General features: G+C 44.1%; 1 protein-coding gene across 1 annotated transcript in view; it reads left to right on the forward strand.

Annotated features, from left to right (window-relative positions):
• Positions 1–13,181: 13,181 nt before the first annotated feature.
• Positions 13,182–17,722, forward strand: part of LOC125890898 (regulator of G-protein signaling 3-like) — a 35,900-nt gene continuing 31,359 nt past the window's right edge. Inside the window, exons 1-6 of the mRNA XM_049579790.1 lie at positions 13,182–13,404; positions 16,010–16,207; positions 16,281–16,446; positions 16,734–16,923; positions 17,000–17,050; positions 17,243–17,289. Of these exons, the coding sequence (XP_049435747.1) occupies positions 13,376–13,404; positions 16,010–16,207; positions 16,281–16,446; positions 16,734–16,923; positions 17,000–17,050; positions 17,243–17,289 (681 nt within the window). The 5' untranslated portion in view covers positions 13,182–13,375. The remainder of the gene's footprint in view (positions 13,405–16,009; positions 16,208–16,280; positions 16,447–16,733; positions 16,924–16,999; positions 17,051–17,242; positions 17,290–17,722) is intronic.

The raw sequence follows: 17,722 nt of genomic DNA on the forward strand, positions 1-17,722 counted from the left end.
CTTATCCGGTCTGTTGTGGTGAAGAGGGAGCTCAGCCAAAAAGCTACGCTCTCAATTTACCGGTCGATCGGTATGTTCCAACCCTCACCTATGGTCATGAGCTCTGGGTAGTGACCAAAAGAACAAGATCGCGAGTACAAGCGGCCGAAATGAGTTTCCTCCGCAGGGTGGCTGGGCTCAGCCTTAGGGATAGGGTGAGGAGCTCAGACATCTGGGAGGGACTCGGAGTAGAGCCGCTGCTCCTCCACATTGAGAGGAGCCAGTTGAGGTGGTTCGGGCATCTGGTAAGGATGCCTCCCAGATGCCTCCCTTGGGAGGTGTTTTGGGCATGTCCAACCGGGAGGAGACCTCGGGGCCGCCCCAGGACACGCTGGAGGGACTACATCACCCGGCTGGCCTGGGAATGCCTCGGGGTTCCCTCGGAAGAGCTGACGGAAGTGGCTGGGGAGAGGACGGTCTGGGCTTCTTTGCTGAGGCTGCTGACAGATGTGACAATATCATTGAGTTTAGAAATAACAAGGCACAGTCACATGTCAAGCAGTTTCTTAACATTTTAAAACAGCTAAGGTTAGTCTTGACCATTTTACAGATCTTTTTGAAATCTAAAATGATCCCTAAATACTTCTCCTCTGTTTCTTGTACAATGAGCTCACCTTTAATCTTTACATTCAGGTAGCTTTTTAATGGAAAAACAGACAGATTGTGGGTTTTTTTGTGTCAAATAAGAGGCATCAAGCCACGCTGATACTTCTTCTAAGTTTTTAGTCGCTTGTCTGCAACAGCATCACAGGTTTTGCCAGATGTACGCTGACGATTGTGTCATCAGCGTACATCTGGAGAGCAATATCAGGGCATACTTCTGGAAGATCATAAATATACAGACTGAAAAGGATAGGACCTTAGATAGTTCCTTGGGGGATTACTCTGTCAAGTTTAGGAGAAACAGACCTCACATTATTAATCACCACACACTGTTCATGCCTCTTTAAATATGAATCAAACCAAGACAATGACCGTTTTGAAAAATTAAACACCGACAGTTTAGAAATTAAAATGTTGTGGTTTACAGTATCATATGCCTTTTTCAGATCCAGGAACACTGCACCTACTACATTTCCTTTATCAAGGGGTTGTTTTATGCTTTCTAATAGTACACAAGTAGCTTACTTGGTGGAATGATTATGTCTAAAACCAAATTGTAAAGGGTGCACATAAAGATTCATCTCCAGATAATGTAACAACTGTTCTGAGACCACCCTGCCCAGCACTTCAGACAGGACTGGAAGGAGACTGGTAGGTCTATAGTCACTCATCTCTTCAGCATTCCCAGATTTTAAAATAAGCATTACCAAGGCATTTTTCCATCTGTCTGGGAATTGCCCAGTTTTGATGGAGACATTAACAAGATGATAAAGAATACTGTATCTAAATTATATATCATTGGTGTTCAAATCATTAATAACCTTTAAGACAACATCTTTAGTGACTCACATAGGTAGGATGTTCTCAGGGCAGGGAATGTATCAAACTTACTTAACAATTTCTAGAACCTTATCAAGAACCTCTAAACCTTAACCCAAAATGTCTTTATGACACCAAGAACTTTGAGAGGAACCTCCAGAAATTCATCAAGTACCTTTAAACCAACCCAGACACCCCCAAGGCCTTGTCAAGGACTCCTAGAACCTCATGTGGGGCATCTAGAACCTTTCTAATGACCTCTGTAACCTTCTCCAGGACCCCTACAACTTTCTTAAGGAACTCTAGAACCTTCTTAATGAGAAACTAAAGACTTGTTGAAGTCAGGAGTAATGACTTGTTAAAGACTTGTAAATGACTTGTTGACGGCAGCAGTAGAGCTGCACAGCAGCAGCAGCAGCAGCAGCTGTGAGCATCTGTCTCTGTCAGATTCACTTAAGTGTGACTTGTTAAAGACGTGTTAAAGACTTATTATTAAAGACTTGTTAATGACTTGTTAAAGACTCATTGCAGTCAGCAGTAAAGCCAGGCAGCAGCAGCTGCTGTGAGCGTCTGTCTCTGTCAGATTCACTTTAGTGTGACTGATCTGTTGGAGTGTCTTGAAACGCCTCACAGGACAAACATACACTAAGTTGTTAACAGAGGGAAACACATTAGAGTCTGATGACTATGATGAAGATGATGAAGTTTAACCCTCTGACCTCAGAGACATGTTGAAACACTCTTCTGATAATCTGATTAAACTTTCACACTTTAATCCATCAACAGGAAGTTCATCTGAAATCAATCAATCTGAAACCAATCAATCTGAAACTAATCAATCTGAAATCATCAATCTGAAACTAATTAATCTGAAACTAATCAATCTGAAATCATCAATCTGAAACCAGTCAATCTGAAACCAATCAATCTGAAATCATCAATCTGAAACCAATCAATCTGAAACCAATCAATCTGAAATCATCAATCTGAAATCATCAATCTGAAACGAATCAATCTGAAATCAATCAATCTGAAACCAATCAATCTGAAATCAATCAATCTGAAACTAATCAATCTGAAACCAATCAATGTGAAATCATCAATCTGAAACCAATCAGTCTGAAATCAATCAATCTGGAACCAATCAATGTGAAATCATCAATCTGAAACCAATCAATGTGAAATCAATCTCTGTATTGATCCAACATGGAAGAATCATTTCTGTCAGATATATTTATCCTGCTGCAGGCTCACTGTGTATATCAATGACTCTATAAACACTGGATTTTTTTCTTTGTCTTTCTGTGATTCAAACTTTGTTTTCTGTAATTAACTCACAGCTGATGAAGACCATGATGATGAAGACCATGATGAAGATGTCTGTTCTGGGTCAGAGGCTCAGGTCAGTAGAATAATCTGACTCGTATTCTTCATCATAAATTAGGATGATGAGTTATAAATATAAAGGTTAAAGTGATTAAATCCAAACAAGCATCAGAAGCTGTGAAACTTTAATCTGTGATTCGTCACACGCTCTCAACACTGAACTGAAATCAGAGCATTAATTAACTTTTTTGTTTATAGTTTTTCATTCTTTAGAAGAACGACCATAAAATAATAAACTTTAAAAAAAGATTCAAACAAGTGTTAAAATATGAAAACACATAAAAACAGTTTGATGATTCAGAGCTGTTTGGTAATAAAGTTAAATCAATAAAGATAAAATCCTGTCAGTGATTTCAGTTTCCTGTTCCTGGTTACAGATCACACAGTCCATGCCGATCCATCACTGATTGATCAGCTTGTTCTTCACTGATGAAAATTAATAAATTAATAAAGTTACCTGGTGGTGTGTTCGGGGTCCAGCAGACGATAACGAAAGAAACTTTATTGGTCCTGTTTACAGAGACATGTTGTCTTCACATCATCATGGTAACAGAGACAGACGGTCAGAGAGACGGTGACCATCTGCTGTCAGCAGGGCGAGAGACACTGACACACAGTGAGACAGAGAGAGAGAGACAGAGAGAGAGAGAGAGAGGGAGACAGAGAGAGAGAGAGAGAGAGAGAGAGAGAGAGAGAGAGAGGTGTGACCCTGTGATAATCTGATCGGTTTACTGACGATCCGTTGACACACTGTGACACTGAACACACGTCACACACTGTGACACTGAACACACCGTCACACACACTGTGACACTGAACACACGTCACACACTGTGACACTGAACACACGTCACACACACTGTGACACTGAACACACGTCACACACTGTGACACTGAACACACGTCACACACTGTGACACTGAACACACGTCACACACTGTGACACTGAACACACGTCACACACTGTGACACTGAACACACCGTCACACACACTGTGACACTGAACACACGTCACACACTGTGACACTGAACACACGTCACACACTGTGACACTGAACACACGTCACACACTGTGACACTGAACACACCGTCACACACACTGTGACACTGAACACAGCATCACACACTTTGATACTGAACACACGTCACACACTTTGACACTGAACACACCGTCACACACTGTGACACTGAACACACCATCACACACTGTGACACTGAACACACGTCACACACTATGACACTGAACACACGTCACACACTGTGACACTGAACACACGTCACACACTGTGACACTGAACACACCGTCACACACACTGTGACACTGAACACACGTCACACACTGTGACACTGAACACAGCATCACACACTGTGACACTGAACACACGTCACACACTGTGACACTGAACACACGTCACACACTGTGACACTGAACACACGTCACACACTGTGACACTGAACACACCGTCACACACACTGTGACACTGAACACAGCATCACACACTTTGATACTGAACACACGTCACACACTTTGACACTGAACACACCGTCACACACTGTGACACTGAACACACCATCACACACTGTGACACTGAACACACCGTCACACACACTGTGACACTGAACACACGTCACACACTGTGACACTGAACACACGTCACACAGGCTACCTTTGCATCATCAGCCTGTGGATGTCTGCTCGTAGTTCCGTATATTTGGACACAGCGAGCTTGGACCTCCCGGACCTCCTGGGAGAAGTTTGGCTGTCTAACGCTGCTGCTCTCTTCTGCCATGGCGCATTGAGTAAACTCTCATTACGCCTTCGCGCGGCACATTTAATCAATCAATCAATCAATTTTATTTATAAAGCCCAATATCACAAATCACAATTTGCCTCACAGGGCTTTACAGCATACGACATCCCTCTGTCCTTAAGACCCTCACAGCTGATCAGGAAAAACTCCCCAAAAAACCCTTTAACGGGGAAAAAAACGGTAGAAACCTCAGGAAGAGCAACTGAGGAGGGATCCCTCTTCCAGGACGGACAGACGTGCAATAGATGTCGTACAGAACAGATCAACATGATAAATTAACAGTAATCCATATGACACAGGGAGAGAGAGAGAGAGAGAGAGAGAGAGAGAGAGAGAGAGAGAGAGCGAGAGAGAGATATGCAGGTAATGACAGTATCTTACAACAACATTAATGGAAGTAATAATATTATAGTTATAGTTCTGGTTACTGCGGTACAATATGTTGAAAGTATGTATTAATACCTGGCAGTATACATGTGTGACAATAATCATATGTGTATAATAACAGAAGAAGTATGACTAATGACTAATGATGGCAGCAGCAGCAGGAGGCATCTGGCAGGACCACGGCAGCAGCACAACCACACACGTCACGCTGTCCAGGCACCGCTGTGATATGAGTTAATCTGAGAGACAGTGGAGCACAAAGGCTCCCGGAGAAGAAGCCGAGTTAGTGACTTGCAGAATGCGCGAGTTAGCTAGATGCAGTAATAGGATACGAGAGAGAGAGAGAGAGAAGGAGAGAAGGGGCCCGGTGTATTATAGAGGGGTCCTCCGGCAGACTAGGCCTAAGTCAGCCTAACTAAGGGCTGGTACAGGGCAAGCCTGAGCCAGCCCTAACTATAAGCTTTATCAAAGAGGAAAGTCTTAAGTCTAGTCTTAAATGTGGAGACGGTGTCTGCCTCCCGGACTGTAACAGGAAGATGATTCCACAGGAGAGGAGCCTGATAGCTGAAGGCTCTGGCTCCTGATCTACTTTTGGAGACTTTAGGGACCACGAGTAACCCTGCGTTCTCAGAGCGCAGTGTTCTGGTGGGATAATATGGCACTATGAGCTCTCTAAGATATGACGGAGCTTGACCATTTAGAGCTTTATAAGTTAACAGTAGGATTTTAAATTCAATTCTGGATTTTACAGGGAGCCAGTGCAGAGAAGCTAAAACAGGAGAAATATGATCTGGTTTCTTAGTTCCTGTTAGTACACGTGCTGCTGCATTCTGAATTAGCTGGAGAGTTTTTAAGGACTTACTAGAGCTACCTGATAATAGAGAGTTACAATAATCCAGCCTTGAGGTAACAAAAGCGTGGACCAATTTTTCTGCATCTTTTCGGGTCAGGATAGGCCTAATTTTCGCAATATTACGCAGATGAAAAAATGCAGTCCGTGAGGTTTGCTTTAAATGAGAATTAAAAGACAAATCTTGATCAAATGTTACTCCGAGGTTTCTTACGGTAGTGGCAGGGCGAGGAGAGGGGCTCATTTGATTGGTCTGATGTGAATCGGCTGTGTAAAACCCACTCCACGCCTTCTCTCCTCCCTCTTTCCGACTTGCGCAGGATGGAGGGACGGAGGTGGGAAAGGAGTAGTTGCGTCAGTGCACATGGTGTGCCAAACTTGCAAAATCCGCCTGACCGCACCCAGTTGGCGAAGCGCAGGTGCGCTGCGCCTCCGCTTCGCCCGGTCTGCGAAACTAGTGGCCACCGTCACACACGGTGACACTGTACCACTGAACATATTCTGAGGGTGTGACAGCAGTACCTTCATCATGTCTCTGACAGCTTCTGTTAGTTTACAGAATAAAAAAGTTTTATAAACAAGTTCAGCTCAAACTGTTTGTGCATTAATCAATTAGTGGATTCATGTCGACGATGAACTTATCAGTCAGTTAATCAAATACTTAGTTAATGAATTAATCCATTAATCTATTAGTCCATTATTTAATTCATTAGGTAATAAACTAGTCACTGAATTTATCAAAGTAATTAATAAATTGTTTTTTTATTTAAGTAACAATAAAATCAATAACTCCACTAATCAATTATGGAATTAATTAAAAAACACAGACAGAAAATAAACGTGAAACTATAAAATGGGACCAGATTCAAAAACTTTTACCTTCAATAATGTTCAAGACTAAAATATATTAGTAATAATGTTTATATAATATAAAATAATGTAATAATGTAATATAATGTAATATGATATAATGTAATGTAATATAATATAATATAATGTAATGTAACGTAATATAATATAATATAATATAATGCAATATAATATAATGTTATGTAATGTAAGTTAATAATAATAATAATAATAATAATAATGATAATAATAATAATAATAATAATAATAAAAATAAATCGGTTTTATATAGCGCTTTTCTAGGTACTCAAAGACGCTTTACAAAAGAATACACACAGGAACAGGCACTCAAACAAAAGACTCAAACAAAAGGCAAGTAAACAACACTATACACTACACTACAAAGGGACCACACGTTAAGAGAAAGAGCGGGTGGAGGATGAAGGCGGAGGATTTTCAGATGCTGTAGGTGATCCTGAAGAGATGGGATTTAAGCTGACTCTTGAATGAGGGGAGTGTGTCAGAGTTCTGGATGGCCAGGGGCAGGGAGTTCCAGAGGGTAGGGGCGGCGATGGGGAATGCTCTGTCCCCCAGGGTGCGGTACTTGGTCTTGGTGATGGGGGTGAGAAGGTTGGCATCGGCGGAGCGGAAGGCGGCGAGTGGGGGAATGGCGATGGAGGAGATCGGTCAGGTATGAGGGTGCAAGGTTGTTTAGGGCTTTGTAGGTGGTGAGGAGGATCTTGCGTTGTTTTATGGGAAGCCAGGGAAGTTGACGGAGGATGGGAGTGATGTGTTCTCTGGAGGGGGAGTGAGTGAGCAATCGGGCAGCCGAGTTTTGAACATATTGCAGTTTTTGAAGAACAGTGGTGGGGAGGCCATACAGGATGCTATTGCAATAGTCGAGTCTGGAGGTGATGAAGGCGTGAATGAGTGTTTCGGCGGCAGAGGAGGAGAGAGTGGGGCGAAGGCGTGCAATGATACGGAGGTGGAAGAAAGATGTTTTGGTGACGTGGTTGATGTGTGACTTGAAGGAGAGTGCGGGGTCCATGATGATGCCAAGGTTTCTGACCAGGGGGAGGGAGTGACAGAGTGACCATCGATACAGAGTAAGAAATCCTGGGAGGTGGGGAGGATGGATTTTGGGCCAAAGATGATAATTTTCGTTTTATTGCTGTTGAGTTTTAGGAAGTTGTGGTTCATCCAGGTTTTGATGTCGGTGAGACAGTCGGTGAGGGTAGAGAGAATGGCAGGGGTAATGGCTGTGGCAGTGATGTAAAGCTGGGTATCATCGGCATAACAATGAAAGTGAAGACCATGGCGGCGGATGATGTGACCTAGTGGGAGCATGTAGAGAATGAAGAGGATCTGGCCAAGCACTGAGCCTTGAGGGACTTCGTGTGAGACAGGGATGGTGTGGGATTTGTGGTTGTTGATGGAGATGTAGTGGAATCTTTCAGACAGGTGGGAGGTGAACCAGGAGAGGGCTGAGTCAATGATGCCAATGGATTGCAGACGGCTGAGGAGGATGGAGTGATTGACGGTGTCGAAGGCAGCACTGAGGTCGAGGAGGAGGAGAATGGTGAGGGAGCCGGAGTCAGAGGAGAGTAAAAGGTTGGTTGTAACTTTGAGTAATGCTGTTTCAGTGCTGTGGTGGGTTCGGAAGCGGGATTGGAATGTTTCATACAGGCTATTGGAGAGGAGGTATTGCTTGAGTTGTGTCGCGACGGCTCTTTCCAGTAGTTTTGAGAAGAATGGGAGGTTGGAAATGGGTCTGAAGTTGTTGGAGTCGTCAGGGTCAAGGCCAGGTTTTTTAAGGAAGGGGGTGATGGCAGCGAGCTTAAGAGGTGGGGGAACAATGCCAGAGGTAAGGGAGGAGTTGATGGTGTCCGTGATAAGTGGTGCGAGAGAGGTGAAACAGGCTTTGATGAGGTCAGAGGGTATGGGGTCCAGCGGGGAGGTGGATGATTTCATGGTGGAGAGTATTTTGGAGATGTCCGCTGTGGCTATGGGTGAGAAGAGGGAAAGCCGGTGGTTAGGGGATGAAGGAGGTGGGGGTTCCGGGTCGGGGGTGGTGGCAGAGGAGGTGGCAAGCTGGTTGTGGATGCTTTCTATCTTGGAGTGGAAAAAAGATAGGAAGTTGTTGCATTTCTCCGGGGTGAATGAGGATGATATGTTGTCCTGGAGTTTGAGGAGTTTATGGTGGAAAACAGAGTGCGTGGGTTGGAGGATCCAGAGTGAATGATGCCAGAGTAGTAGACAGAGCGGGCTTCGTTGAGTGATGATTTGTAGAGGTGCATGTGCTCTTTGTAGGCGAGGGCGTGTACTGTGAGACCGGTTTTCTTGTGTAGTTGTTCTAGTTGTCTTATTTGGGGGCCAAGTGAGTAAAGGTGACAGTTTTGGTTTTTAGGGGGGCCAGTTGGTTAAGGGAGGTAGACAGCGTGTTGTTGTAGATGTTGACAAGGTCCATGGGGGCTGGATTTACAGGGAGGGTGAGGGCGGAGAGAGTGTTCTATATGCAGGTGGAGAGAGTGACTGGGCGATAATATGATATAATATAATATAATTTAATGTAATGTAATGTAATGTAATGTAATATAATATTATGTGATGTGATATAATATCATATAATATAATGTAATGTAATATAATAAAATATAATATATTGTAATGTAATATAATATCGGGGGCAGTGCCTCTGGAGTGGCAGACCGGGGTGGTGGTCCCCATCTTCAAGAAAGGGGACCAGAGGGTGTGTTCCAACTACAGAGGGTTCTGGAGAAGAGGGTCCGGTCGATAGTTGAACCTCGGATTGAGGAGGAGCAATGTGGTTTTCATCCCGGACGTGGAACCGCGGACCAGTTCTTTACCCTCGCCAGGGTGCTGGAGGGGGCATGGGAGTTCGCCCAACCAGTTCACATGTGTTTTGTGGATTTGGAGAAGGCTTACGACCGTGTCCCCAGGGGCATCCTGTGGGGGGTGCTCCGGGAGTATGGGGTTGGTGGCCCCTTGCTAAGGGCCATCCAGTCCCTGTACCGAAGGAGCATGAGTCTGGTTCGCGTGGCCGGCAGTAAGTCGGACCTGTTCCCGGTGAGGGTTGGACTCCACCAGGGCTGCCCTTTGTCACCGGTTCTGTTCATAACTTTCATGGACAGAATTTCTAGGCGGAGGATCTCGTCCCTGCTATTTGCGGATGACGTGGTCCTCCTAGCTCCATCGAACAGTGACCTCCAGCTCTCACTGGGACGGTTCGCAGCCGAGTGTGAAGCGGCTGGGATGAGAATCAGCACCTCCAAGTCTGAGGCCATGGTCCTCAGCCGGATAAGGGTGGATTGCCCACTCCAGGTCAGGGGGGAGGTCCTGCCTCAGGTGGAGGAGTTTAAGTATCTCGGGATCTTGTTCATGAGTGAGGGTAAGGTAAGGTAGGTAAGGTAGGTTTTATTTGTCACATGCACAATTATACATAGTACAATGCCCAGTGAAATGTGTTTTTATACCTGCTGCCAGTAGAGGAGAAAACATGAATTTCACACAGCACACAAGATAAGAAAATATAAGTATAAGTGTATAGCTGAGAAAGTTAGACTAAGATAAAATAGAATAAAAATAAATGAATAAATAAGTTATAAACTATAAACTTAAGGTGTAAACTTAAAAGGGGGTAACTCTGTGTATATACATGTAATTTCAATATTGCAGCTGTGTCAATAAAGTGCAGTAATGCAGTGTTTTTTAATCCAGTTTAGGCTCAGAGTTGAGCAGACGGATGACATGGGGGTAGAAACTGTTCTTCAGCCTCTCAGTCTTTGTCTTCAGACAGCGGTAACGCCGGCCTGATGGCAGGAGGGAGAAGAGAGAGTGTCCGGGGTGGCTGGGCTGTTTCAGGATCTTCCTGGCCTGTAACCTGCAGCGTTTTGTATAAATAACCTGCAGGTTAGGGAGGGGGGCTCTGATAGTCCGCTCCGCTGAACGGACTACCCTTCTGAGGGTCAGGAAGTCATCCTTGGGTAGGATGGAGCGGGAGATTGACAGGCGGATTGGGGCGGCGTCAGCAGTGATGCAGGCGCTTATCCGGTCTGTTGTGGTGAAGAGGGAGCTTAGCCAGAAAGCGAAGCTCTCGATTTACTGGTCGATCTATGTTCCAACCCTCACCTATGGTCACGAGCTCTGGGTAGTGACCGAAAGAGTGAGATCGTGAGTACAAGCGGCCGAAATGAGTTTCCTCCGCAGGGTGGCTGGGCTCAGCCTTAGAGATAGGGTGAGGAGCTCAGACATCTGGGAGGGACTCGGAGTAGAGCCGCTGCTCCTCCACATTGAGAGGAGCCAGTTGAGGTGGTTCGGGCATCTGGTAAGGATGCCTCCCAGATGCCTCCCTTGGGAGGTGTTTTGGGCATGTCCAACCGGGAGGAGACCTCGGGGCCGCCCCAGGACACGCTGGAGGGACTACATCACCCGGCTGGCCTGGGAACTCCTCGGGGTTCCCTCGGAAGAGCTGACGGAGGTGGCTGGGGAGAGGACTGTCTGGGCTTCTCTGCTGAGGCTGAGGCTATAATGAAATATAATATAATATTATGTAATGTAATATAAAATAATGTAATGTAATATAATATTATGTAATGTCATATAATATAATATAATATAATATAATATAATATAATATAATATAATATAATATAGTGTAATATAATATAATATAATAAAACATCGAAAACATCAATAAAACATTGTAACTGTCAGTCTGACTCTGTGTGACAGTCTGAAGAACAGGAAGTGCCTCTCCCCCCTTAAATGTGGAGTTTGGTCTGTCGCCATGGAAACCCCCCCCCCTTCTGTTAATGACAAACACATGTGGACCCTCATTGTGTGTGTGTGTGTGTGTGTGTGTGTGTGTGTGTGTGTTGGAACAACAGGAAGTGACCTCAGTCGGACACACTGACACCAACACCACAGGAAGTTGAGGATGGGTTTTCACAATAAAACTCTGGAGATGATTCCAGATATTAAACTGAGTATTATTATTTATTCAATTTAATTTTATTTATAAAAACATCAGTTGACCGTTTTAGGGCCGAGTGTGTTTATCCAGAACATTTTCCTGTACGTCAGTCACCTTTTTACTTTCACTGTGTGCTGCAGCTACACTACTGTCTCCTGACATCACACCCTGACCTTTGACCCTCTGGCTTTTATATCTGTTACCATGGAGATACAACAAAACACCATCCACTGAGTCCTCCAGAGACACAGATCCACCCTCAGAGCTCTGCTGTTCTTACTGTGTGACTGTTGTTTGTCAGACTGACAGCTGTCAATCATCTGATGTGCTGTATCATCAGCTGCAGAGGATTGTGGGTCAGAACAGACAGTAAATGATGCCGAGTTACAGAGTCAGACCTGATGTTGATGACATCACTGTATCTTACACACTGTGTCTGTCTCACTGTATCTGACACACTGTGTCTGTCTCACTGTATCTGACACACTGTATCTGTCTCACTGTATCTGACACACTGTGTCTGTCACACTGTATCTGTCTCACTGTATCTGACACACTGTATCTGTCTCACTGTATCTGACACACTGTGTCTGTCACACTGTATCTGTCTCACTGTATCTGACACACTGTATCTGTCTCACTGTATCTGTCTCACTGTATCTGTCCCACTGTGTCTGACACACTGTGTCTGTCTCACTGTATCTGTCACACTGTATCTGACACACTGTGTCTGACACACTGTATCTGTCTCACTGTATCTGACACACTGTGTCTGTCTCACTGTATCTGACATACTGTATCTGTCTCACTGTATCTGACACACTGTGTCTGTCTCACTGTATCTGTCTCACTGTATCTGTCACACTGTATCTGACACACTGTGTCTGTCTCACTGTATCTGACACACTGTATCTGACATACTGTATCTGTCTCACTGTATCTGACACACTGTATCTGACATACTGTATCTGTCTCACTGTATCTGTCACACTGTATCTGTCTCACTGTATCTGTCTCACTGTATCTGACACACTGTGTCTGTCTCACTGTATCTGACATGGTGTACCTGTCATCTTCATCCTCATGTTCATGTTCATGTTCATCCTCATCCTCATCTTCATCCCCATCCTCATCTTGATCTTTTGGAGCTATAATCAGGTCACATGATTCGGTCTCTATTTACAAATAAAAATAAGTTTTCAGGATTGAAGAAGGGAAAAGTTCAGCTTCTCTGATGAAGATGAAGATCATGTGATACAAAGATGAAGATCATGTGATCTGATCAAAAGCTCCAGAAGAGACACTGAGTCCATCAGGACCACAGGATTAGACTGTTTCTCAGCGATTTTTAAAATGTTTGTGATATTTAACAAGAAAAAAATAAGCTTTTATTTTGAAGGAGCAGACAGGAAGTGATGATGTGTGTTAGTTTGAACTTGAACGGGCGAAGAGCTGCTGCTGGTTTGAATTTTTTTTTCTTTACTTCAGAGGGAAAATTCAAGAAACACAAATAGCAGAGAGACGAACACAGAGACGACTGTTAGACTGTTGGAGAGTGTTAAAGAATCAGACTGTAGGTCAGTTAGACTGTTGGTTAATCAGACTGTAGGTCGGTTAGACTGTTGGTTACAGATTGTGATGGAGGTGCTCCACTGCAGCAGAAAAAGGTGAGTCTGTAACTTTAATACATTTAAACAGATCTGATGAGTTTCACAGAGTTCGGATATAAAAACAAACTTCCTGTAAGGACTGAACAAATTTAATCTTTAACACACAAACACAGAATTCAGTCACTGAAAGTTTACTTTAAACACTACAAAAGCTTTAAAATGTGAAACTAAAGACAAGTTTGAAATGTTTCAGTGTTGAGATTTATTAGGTGAAGTTGAGTCAGAAGTTTGAAGGAAACTCAGCAGCTGAAGTTTGAGACGTTTGAAGTCAAAGTTTTCATCTTTCATCATGTTGAGATTTTAACATGTTGAAACTTTTCAGAAGTTTTAAACGTTATTTTAATAAGTGGAGCTCATTCACATCAGATAAACTGTGACTGAAGGTGTTTTGGTGTTTTCAGAGTTTTCATATGTTGTTTCTGCTTCTGATGAAGAGTTTGGATGAATGAATGAATCAGTTTAATGAGTGACTGAGATTTAAACAGAACAAAGTGAACTTCACACTGAGTGTTAAACGTTGCCTCTCATTAAAGTGACGGTCCTCAGAAGGACACGTTTCTGTGTGTGTGTGTGTGTGTGTGTGTGTGTGTGTGTGTGTGTGTGTTAATCTGTTAATCCTCCTCGTTACCTCCAATCAGTGTGACAAGCTGCAGCTTCCCTTCCTGTTTCAGATGTTTCTTCCTCAGTGCTCAAGCAAAACTGAAACAAACCAGCTGGTTAATGCATCGTCTCACCTGTGTTCACCTGTGTTCACCTGTGTTCAAATAGGTGAAGGTATATCAAATTATATTTTAAGCAATACGGAGGGACAGATTTAAATGGTTGTATTTTGGATTTATATTACTGCCAATCATTAAAGAAAAGAATGCTTTCCTCATTTTTTTTGCAAATTTTGGTGATGTGATTTTGGCAATTAAAAAAAATCTTTTAAACAAGGTTTTCTTTAAAAATCACCAAGCTGACCCATCTGTCAGCCAGAAACTGTAAAAATACAGTCCCTCAACATATCGTGTCCGACAACAATTCCATCAGAAAACGGCCCCATAAACAAATCTCATCTTTAAACAGATATTTAATTTAAAATCACTTTATTTTGTCTCTTTTAAAATTCGTCCAAAAATAAACTCTTGTCAAAAACTCATTTATGGAGGAGGGAGGGGTCACACTGCAGCCACGCCCCCTACTCTGACAAATGCAGAACAGTCCCTAAGGTCTCTTAATAGAGGAGCAGCTGTGGTTCAGGAGGTTCAGCAGCTCGTCCTCTAAAGCTCGGTGGTTCGGTCCCCGACTGCTCAGATCAACATGTCAGAGTATCACTGAGGAACATCCTGAAGCTTAAACTGTTCCTGACAGCTGCTCCATCACTGTGTGAACGTGTGTGAATGTTTAACTGAGCAGCAGGTGGCCTCCTGTGTGTAAGCCTCGGCCATCAGTGTGTGAACGTGTGAATGTGACTCTGTGGTGTTAACGAGCTTCGAGTGTTAAAGGACTACAAAGACTACAAAGACTCTAATCAGGTGTAGGTCCGTTTACCAAGTGCGTCCATTAGCGATGAACTCAGTGAGCCAGCGGACTGACATGTCCACTCAGTATTTGTCTAGTGATAAAGTTAACAAGCAAGCTACGGTTAGCTATCTGGCTGTAAATAAACTGTGCTGTACTGATATGGTGTTGGTTGATTCGGTTTTGCTAACTAATAACCCAGTCAGATCAGCTGTCTGGATGAGTTAGACGACGTTATTAGACTGTATTTTCTTTTGTGTTAGCAAGGGAGCTAACGTTAGCTAATGTTAGCCAGCAAAGTATTTCACATGTTAAAGTTCCTTCAATGTTAAGATGTTTTTATTCACTGAATTTCTGATAAGTGAATGTGATGATTTATTGTTTATTAGACAACCAATGAGACGAGAGACGGCAAGTTAGCCCCGCCCGCTGACCCTCCGCCTCACTCCGCACCACCAGAACATCACTTCCCTGGGAGGAGAGCTGACGGCAGCTCAGACTTTAGCTGCTGCAGCAGCTCAGATCCACTCAGTGTAAACCTCAGCCCTGGGGTTCAGGGTGGCTGGTGTCCAGCGGCAGCGTGGGGTCGAACCTGTGTTTTACTGCAGTAACAGGAAGTTTACTGATCTGTCAGGGACTCAAGATCAGATACTTGGTCTAAATCTGAGATGCTACAGAAGCTAAGTGAAGGTCTGTCTCCGCCGGGATGCCGCTGCAACATGTATCTAACAGAAACACAACATGTTGGACTCGGTGTGACGGTTGTTTGTTAGCAGACTCCATGTCTTAACTAACGTTAGCTAGTGTCTCTGTTAGCTGAACAGAGAGAAGACACTCAGGGCGTTGATGATGTCTCATCCTTTAGATCTTATGGGAAACTTTGTCCTGTGTCCGTCACATAGAGATCAGTCTGCAGACTGTCAGAGGAAACAGGAAGTGATGAACGTCTCTGTTAAAAGTCATAAAACGCTGGTAATAAAACGTGACGAGTACAGAGCCTTTAAATTAAACCTGATGTTGTTAAAAACACACGCTGATGAAAGATTTAACATCCGAATCAGTTTGTGTTAACGTGGCTCTGCTCCCTGTCCTCTGATAGGCCCTGTGGTGGAGCTGTCCTCCAGCTGCACCAGGAGGCCCAGTGTCCTCCTCCTGCAGGTAAGAGGAGGTGCAGAGAGGAGGAGGAGGAGGAGGAGATGAAGAGGAGGAGGACAGGAGGGGGCTGTCAGGAGAATCTTGATCCAGGAGATGATGTTCAGAGGAGGACACAGACCCTGAGAGACATGAGAGACAGATGGTGAGACATGATCTGATTGATTATTGATCACTGATCAATAACTGCAGGTTCAGACTCTGATGTGTCTCTGCAGCAGAACCAGGACCTCAGTCTGGTCTGGGTCTGGACTCAGGTCAGGTCAAGCCCAGTTGTGCAGACCTGAGGTCAGAGTGGCCCACATCAGGAAGACCAGGATCAAGACTGATCACAGGACACCGACCTGGGTCAGATGGACCAGGACCACAGAGTCCACCTGTGAGGTCAGTCACAGATCCACTCTGAGAGTCTGATCCTGGTCCTGAACCTCCTCCTGACATGTCAGCGCTACCACTTTTAGCTCATACGTTTGTTATGTGTTGTGTGTGTTTTTTATATACTGTGTCCGATTGATTGTTTCACTGTGATTGAATGTGTCTGACTCTCTGTGCTGCCTCTTGCCCAGGTCGTCATTGTAAATGAGGAACTGTTCTCAACTGACTCACCTGGTTAAATAAAGGTAAATAAATAAAATAAATAAATTAATAAATAAATGTGTGCCCTGGTCCAGGTCAGGTCCAGGTCCACAGCAGGTCTGGTCTCAGATCAGTCCTCAGAGACCAGAACCAGGTCCACAGCAGGTCTAGTCTCAGAGACTAGGACCAGCAGGTCTGAGAGAGGACAGAGGGAGACACCAGGGATCAGGACCAGGACCAGGAGGAGGAGGAGGAGGGTCCACCCATCAGTGATCAGAGGCAGAGGTACGATTGATTAGTGATCAGATATTGATCAGATATTTAACGTCCTCAGATCGATTGATCATTTCTCTGTTTATAGGTCAGCTGCAGCTGTCAATCACTCCGGAGGCGGGACAACTCATCATCCATAGTAAGTGACAGGATGACTGAAGAGTCAGACAAAAGTGTCTGAAGAGTCTGATCAATAACCTGATCAATCACCTGATCAAGAACGTGATCAATAAGAGAGGAGCTCCTCTAGCTGCTGCTTCTCAGGCAGCCAGCAGGGGGCAGCAGAGTCCTGTTACTGACAGTCACTGTGTCTGTGTTTGTGTGTCCACAGTCCACCAGGCCAGAGGACTCCTCAGGTCATGTGACTCCTATGTGAAGGTAAACACACACTCAGCTGTTTCTCCTCAGGATGATGATTAAATATGAAGAAGAGATGATGTTGTTATCAAGAGACTGAGACGTTGTGGTTCAGTCAGATAATTAAAGTCAGAGAAACATTCAGACGGTTTGTGTCAGTAACAGATTCAGAACTGAGAGGTGACAGTGGTTCAGGTTCTGTCAGATCTAGTTTTACATCTGAAGTTTCTGCCTGTTGGAGGATCAGTCCTGAAAAGTCTCAGAACTTCTGGGGTCGTATTCACAAAGCCTCCTTGTGCTACGAGGTCCTTGTAAAGATAAAAGTTATTCACAGAGCATCTCAGACCTGATAAGAAGAGACAAACTGTTGGGAGCAGGAGGAGGAGTTTAAGAGTTTCTGAATCAGAGGACAAAATGGTGGTCAATGAAATGCTACAGATGAGATCGTGTAGGG

The sequence above is a fragment of the Epinephelus fuscoguttatus genome, linkage group LG6 (assembly GCF_011397635.1).
Source record: "Epinephelus fuscoguttatus linkage group LG6, E.fuscoguttatus.final_Chr_v1".
NCBI lineage: Eukaryota > Metazoa > Chordata > Actinopteri > Perciformes > Serranidae > Epinephelus > Epinephelus fuscoguttatus.